Source organism: Castanea sativa, chromosome 1, assembly GCF_040712315.1.
Source record: "Castanea sativa cultivar Marrone di Chiusa Pesio chromosome 1, ASM4071231v1".
NCBI classification, from domain to species: domain Eukaryota; kingdom Viridiplantae; phylum Streptophyta; class Magnoliopsida; order Fagales; family Fagaceae; genus Castanea; species Castanea sativa.
The window spans coordinates 63,609,610-63,616,519 of record NC_134013.1 but is presented as its reverse complement, the minus strand read 5'-3'; the positions used below and the strand labels follow the sequence as shown (position 1 = coordinate 63,616,519).

The 6,910-nt window shown below is 38.6% G+C and overlaps 1 protein-coding gene across 1 annotated transcript; it reads left to right on the top strand.

The window, feature by feature from the left end:
* The first annotated feature begins 4,115 nt into the window (after nt 1-4,115).
* On the top strand, nt 4,116-6,079 carry LOC142631971 (uncharacterized). Its single transcript, XM_075806372.1, has 3 exons — nt 4,116-4,778; nt 4,881-4,940; nt 5,795-6,079. Exons 1-3 carry the CDS (start codon nt 4,116-4,118, stop codon nt 6,077-6,079), a joined length of 1,008 nt encoding a protein of 335 aa, XP_075662487.1.
* Nucleotides 6,080-6,910: the final 831 nt, after the last annotated feature.

Sequence of the window (6,910 nt, the reverse complement as noted above, 5' to 3'; positions counted from 1 at the left end):
TTAAACCCAATGAGTTCAGTGTTGCTACAAATCTATGAGAAGTTTGTTGGAGTACCAGAGGTTCTTGTTCATGCGAACTAGGTTAATTTGTTCACGGAGAAGATCATTGTTAAGAGATTTAAGAGGTTCTATAATGGCACAGCTAGGATTTTTTGTTTGAGGTGGCCAAATTTTGTTATTAATATATTAGTCTCCAGTCAAATTTACTAAGATAAACCATCACACACATATGTAAATACACATACACAAATATAAACATTAATATTATGGTACTAGAGTAGGTCATAATTTATAAATATATTGTTGTACAATACCGGAAGCTCAAATTTACCAAGATTGATTGTGAAAATATTTTAAGATTGAGAAAGATCTCAAACAATTAATGGAAACAAAGAAAATTAATCCAAAAGAAAATGGACACAAAACACCAAGATTTACATGGTTCAGCAATAGCTTAAATTCATGGGTGACAACAAACAAATTTTACTATAACAAATTTGAGATTATACAAAATTACAAATTGGTGTAGAGGCACTCTCACAAACCCAAATCTCAAATTCACCCAAATAGCTCTTTCTCACAAATACAAAACCAAAGAACCAAAGGTTCACAAATACCAAATACGAATACCAAATACTAAATGAGAATTGCCCACAAACCAAAGAGAAAACCACAAATCAAATCCAAAAGTTGCAACGCACAAAGAAATAGCAAATCACCAAATTGCAGAACCAAAACCAAGCAGTAACAAACCTCTCTTACTATTCCAAATTGCAACCCACAAATATTAAAGAACCAAACAAAAGAAAGCCTCTTTTTCTCACACACACAAAACTCTAAATTTTCCGCAACACATTCTGTTTATATAGGATATTCAAGTCGGCAAACATGCAAGTCCTTCGAGCAATAGAATTTGTAATGCAATTTCCTTGTGTCCATGTGCACCAAATGACAAGCCATCCAAAACAAAGAGTCCTAGTTCAATTTAAACTAGGCAAAGAACAATTCCACTTATAGTGGACTTACTCCCATATAGATCATGTATGTGCATAAAAAGCCCCTAAATTCAAGCCATATGTCTACATGTATTGTATATAAAATTAACAACTTTCACATATTTATATTTGCAAAATAATATTTTAGGGGAATTTAGTATCTTTTAAACTGTATACAAAATCTGTCTAGTTTGATATTAAACATGTACAAAAAACAAATTAGAAAAAATAAAAACTATCTTGTTTCTATAACTATTAGATCAATTGACAAATTCTATTGGTTTTCAAGAGCATCATTGAACTAACTTAACCATTTGGGGGGCCAACTTCTATTTTTTTAGCTAAATATTTAAAGTTTTTTATACTTATACATTATATAAAATAATTTTTTAAAATTTTTAGCGGCGCCCATGGTTCTACAACTATCGTGGTGTCTAGGAAGGCAAACATATTGTTTGTATAATTTACATAGAGAGTTTAGGATTGCAAATGTTATGCGAGTATAGACTATCATAAATGTTTCTTTTTATATATTGAATTTTTTAAGGAGATTAGATAGATCTCTAGAGTGGTTTTTCCTTTGAAGAGGTTCTTCATTAGTTATAACTTTTGTGTTGCATGTTTATTGCTGTGTTATTATTGCTATTGTGATTTGATATTATAATCTATAATTGTATGGAGTAAAGTAAGAAAAGAGAGATAGAAGATTTAGATTCGATTATATACGGGGAATTCATAACAAACTTGTGCAATAAATCCACTATTTCCATTATTTACAGATTAAAGTGCGTGGGGCCTAAAATAAGATTTTTAAAAAAATGGTATAAGAACTTTTAGAACACATTGGGTTTAAAATTAGATTTTCCAAGAACTAATATTTTATCAACATTTGGATCTATTTTCAACCTACTTCAATCTTACCCGATCTTTTTACTTTTGGGTGAAAATATTACTTGAAATCATATTTAAGTTAACTTTCACAAAATTGTTTGGGGTATACGTCTGGCAACTATATATTTTCAATAATTGACCTACAAGAAAATGAGCTGGGTCAATACAAATAACACAAATCTATTCAAATCATGGCCTTTTTTTGCCAAAAGGTCTGCACGCTTTTTCTATGAGAGTGGACAAAGTTACAAGTGTTCAAATTGCAATTTGAAACCATAGCACTAAAAAAACAAAAATCATTAGTTGCTTCCATTACGAGTGATATCTATCTGCCTAAATCTGGTCATCCACCTCAATTATAAGGTTAATTAGTAGTTCCCGAAATAAATCCCCAAGTTTAATCTATCCCCTTATTAATTGCTCAGAACCACTACGAAATCTTTTACCCTTTAGAACCTAAGATAAGAGTAGCTATATATTTCATCTAAATTAAAGTACCTAGCCACTTAAAAAAGAAAACAAATTTGTAACTTGAGGCTCATGCATTTACATGAATTATATCTTCATATTGTCATTTTTAGTGTTGGACTCAGTTAGGAACCAAAATTGGTCTTGGTTCTTCGTAAGAACATGGAAAGATTATGTCAAAAAGTCAAATATTTAGGTTATTCTTGAATACTATCTGTAAGGACCCGAGGACCCGAAGATCTAAAGACCCGAAAACATACTGGACGGCATAAGAAGTAGAGGAGAATAAAAGTCAAGGGCCTGAGGATGAAGTGGGATGGTCTGGAAAAGGACGAAAGATAGATTGGTGATGTATGTGGTATATTGCAAATATCTGGGTTGGGGTGGATAACTATGAATGTTGCATTGAATGTTCTGCACCAAGCATTCTGACCGCATTGAATAAGGAGTACCAGCTTTATCCGTTGCATTAATGTGGAAATGACCTGAACAGTACAAAGCACAGAGCTAAAGCTTCTCTCCATTATCGACTACAAGGGAATGGACAAGTGTCAGTAAAGGGGGTTGAGTAGATGAGAGGTGTAGGGCTGAGATAGTAAGGGTAAAGGGTATAAATAAGAGAGGAGAGACACAGGTAGAAAAGAAAAGAACGTCTAAAACTTTGTTGTTGATACCCTCTCTACAAATTCATTGTTTTTGGACCTTTAGTTATAAAACGCTGTTATTGTTAGTCTTGTACGTGATTTTTGGTCCTTACAATTGGTGCCGTCTGTGGGAACAATAAAGTGGGGCGTTCTGGTTTAAAGGTGAATGGCGGAGGTGAATCAGGAAAGGGAAGAATCAGTAGGTTCACAAAGGGGAAACCTAACTATAAATATGCAGCGGGGAGTTGGAAAGAAACACACCCCAAGTGTGGTGGTGGAATCATATCGTAGTGATCAAGTGGCTGGGCAATGATCACCGACTGAAAGGCAAATGTCTCGTGATGATGTGTTGCAGCAAATGCAATCCGAGATAGATTATCTGCGCAAGCGCTTAGATCGTAAGAAGTGTGGTAGGAAGAGCCCGTCTTACTCTTCCAGTGATAGCTCCAAGGAAAAACGAGGAGGAAAGGAACCTCAAGCATCTGAGTCTCTTCACAGTGAGGCCCGTTTGAGTACTTCTTCGGGTGCTAGGGCAAAGAGGCGGGAGGAGACGCAAGGTGAAAATGGGACATACCAAGGTGAGGGGAATGATGCAATGGGTAAAGCCTTAAGGCAAATCTCTAAATCCCCTTTCGTGGGCAGGATAAATAAGGCAAAACTCCCCCACAGATTTTCTCAACTTATATTTACTATTTATAATGGCAGGACTGATCCTGTAGAACATGTCAGTCATTTTAATTAAAAGATGGCAGTCTATTCGAATAATGAAGCGTTGATGTGCAGAGTGTTTCCTTCCAGTTTGGGACTAGTGGCCATGCGATGGTTTGATGCTTTGGCGGAAGGTTCCCTAAAGTCCTTTGAAGAGTTGACAAGGGCATTCGGGGCTTGGTTCATAACTTGTAGTAGGATCCCAAAACCCTTGGATGCATTACTGTCTATGACCATAAGGGAAGGAGAAACGCTCAAAACTTATTCCAATCGGTATTGGGAAATGTATAATGAAATTGACGGAGATGTTGAAAATGTGGCTGTAAGAACTTTTAAGGTGGGGCTTCCCACGGAGCACGGATTGAGGAAGTCCTTGACAATGAAGGCAGCTGTAGACATGCACTAGCTTATGGACCATATAGACAAATATAAACGGGTGGAGGAGGACCAGATTCAAAGCAAAGGAAAAGCGAAGTTATATCCGGAGAAAAAAGATCTTCGGGGAATGGGGTATCAAGGCAGTCGGCCTAGGCGAGACTTTCCAAGTCGTCCATTGCCAGCTGAAACTCCTTTGGTTACTTCACTATTCAAGGAGCTTGTACATCACATATTGGAGAAAATACGAGACGAACCATACTTTAGACAACCTAACAAGATGAGTGGAGATGCATCTTTGAGGAATCAAAATCTTCATTGTCATTATCATCAAGACAAGGGACATACCATAGAAGAGTGTCGGATGTTGCATGACCATTTGAACCAATTAGCCAAGGCAGGAAAGCTCAATCATTTCTTGTCTAGGCTGGACGGGCAAGTTGGACATCAAGGTACGCGAATGTATCATGGATATATTCCTCTGCCAGCATTAGGCACCATTAACGTTATTTTGGCGCAGCCGAGAAGAGAAGCCGAGGACCCTTCTCGGATCATGTCTGTGCATAGTAGTTTTGGAAACGAAGTCATGGAGGGAAGCAATCAACTGGCTAAAAGAATGAGGTTCTCGGCGACGCCAGTGTTGGGTTTTTCTGAGGAAGATAAGGAGGGAACATGTCAACCCCATGATGATGCATTGGTAGTAACTATTTGTATTGGGGGATATGACGTAAAATGAGTCTTGGTGGATGATGGAAGTGGTGCAAAAATTATGTATCCCGACTTGTTTAATGGTTTAAAGTTGAAAGAAGAGGATTTGGAGAAGTATGATTCCCCGTTAGTAGGTTTTGATGGGAAACAGGTGATTCCGCGGGGGATGATTAGGCTGCATATACAGGTTAAGGATACAGAGGTCTAGGTTAACTTCATAGTAGTCAGGGCGTATTCACCTTACACGGCCATTCTGGCTAGGCCTTAGCTCCATGCAATGGGGGCAGTTTCTTCAACTTTGCACGTAATGGTGAAATATCCTATCCAAGGAAGGGTGGGAATATTACACGGCAGTCAGTCGGTAGTCAGGTAGTGTCTGATGTCTGCAAGTATTAGAACAGGGCAAGGTTCATTAACGGGGGTGACTCCGAAAGTGTTATAGCAATTAAAGAAACCTGCTTGGGGGATGGGTATCGATGCGGATGGAGGTTTCGCTAAAGAACTAGACAAGATATTTATAGGAGAAGGTAAGGAGAAGGTAAGGAGAAATATTTTTAGGTGGGATTCCAATTACCAGTACCGGAAAGGGAGGAATTAGTTAAGTTCTTAAAGGATAACATTGATGTTTTTGCATGGACGACCTATGACGTCCCGAGAATTGATCCAGAATTCATTTGTCACTATTTGAATGTTAGTCCCAACGTAGTGCCCCGTAAGTAGCCTCCTCGGCGTGCGTCCCAAAAGCATGCCGAAGCAGTTAAAGAGGAGGTTAACAAGTTAAAGCAAGCGGGGGCAATCAAGGAAATCTTTTATCCTGAGTGGCTTGCTAACACTGTTGTGGTTAAAAAGAAGAACGGAAAGTGGAGAGTTTGCGTCGATTTCACTGATTTGAATAGGGCATGTCCAAAGGATTCTTTCCCTATTCCGAGAATTGATCAGTTGGTGGATGCAACTGTTGGGCATCCCCGGATGAGTTTCTTGGATGCTTTTCAAGGTTATCATCAGATACCTATGTCATTGAGTGATCAGGAGAAGACATCTTTTCATGCTCTTAATGGCAATTACCATTATCGAGTAATGCCCTTTGGTCTTAAGAATGCAGGCTCCACTTATCAAAGGATGGTGACTAGAATGTTTGAGTTGCAGTTGGGGCATAATATGGAAGCATATATCAATGACATGGTGATTAAAAGTAAGAAAGTAGGGGACCATTTGAGGGACTTACAAGAAACCTTCTCAGTCCTTAGGAGGTATAAATTGCGTTTGAATGCTTCCAAGTGCTCCTTTTGAGTAAGTTCGGGAAAGTTCCTCGGGTATATGATAACGCACCGGGGAATTGAAGTTAATCCTGATCAAATCAAGGCTATCTTAGGGTTGCATCCTCCTTGGAATCCTAAGGAGGTACAAAAGCTAATTGGAATTTTTGCGGCATTGAATCGGTTTATATCGCGATCTACGGACAGGTGCCGACATTTTTATCACCTTTTGCATAAATGGAGAGATTTCCAGTGGACGGATGAGTGTAATTTGACTTTTGAGGATTTGAAGCAATATTTGGCGAATCCGCCAATACTATCACGGCCAGAGAAGGAAGAGGTGTTGTATGCCTATTTGGCAGTCACGGACTATGCTGTAAGTCTTGTCCTAGTACAGAATGATGATGGAATTCAAAAACCGGTATATTACATTAGTAAATCCTTGCAAGAGGCCGAGCAGCGATATTTACCTTTGGAAAAGGCTCTTCTAGCCGTCGTACATGCAACAAGGAAGCTTCCCTATTATTTTCAAGCCCATACGATAGTGGTACTTACCCAATTGCCTTTGTAAGCTATCATGAGGAAATCTGATTACACTGGTCGCGTGGCTAAGTGGGGAACTAGGCTTGGAGCTTATGATGTTAAGTATATGCCCCGAACAGCTATTAAAGGACAGGTTCTTGCCGATTTCGTGGCTGAATTCACGGAAAGTGGCATTAAGCAAGAAGATGTTATGCTAGCCGTAATGTCTATTGGGCTTGGGAGTGTCCTTCTTTGGGAAGTTTATACAGATGGGGCATCTAACCGAAAGGGAGCAGGGATTGGAATTGTGTTGATTACCCCTGAGAAATTAGTCATGGAGAAG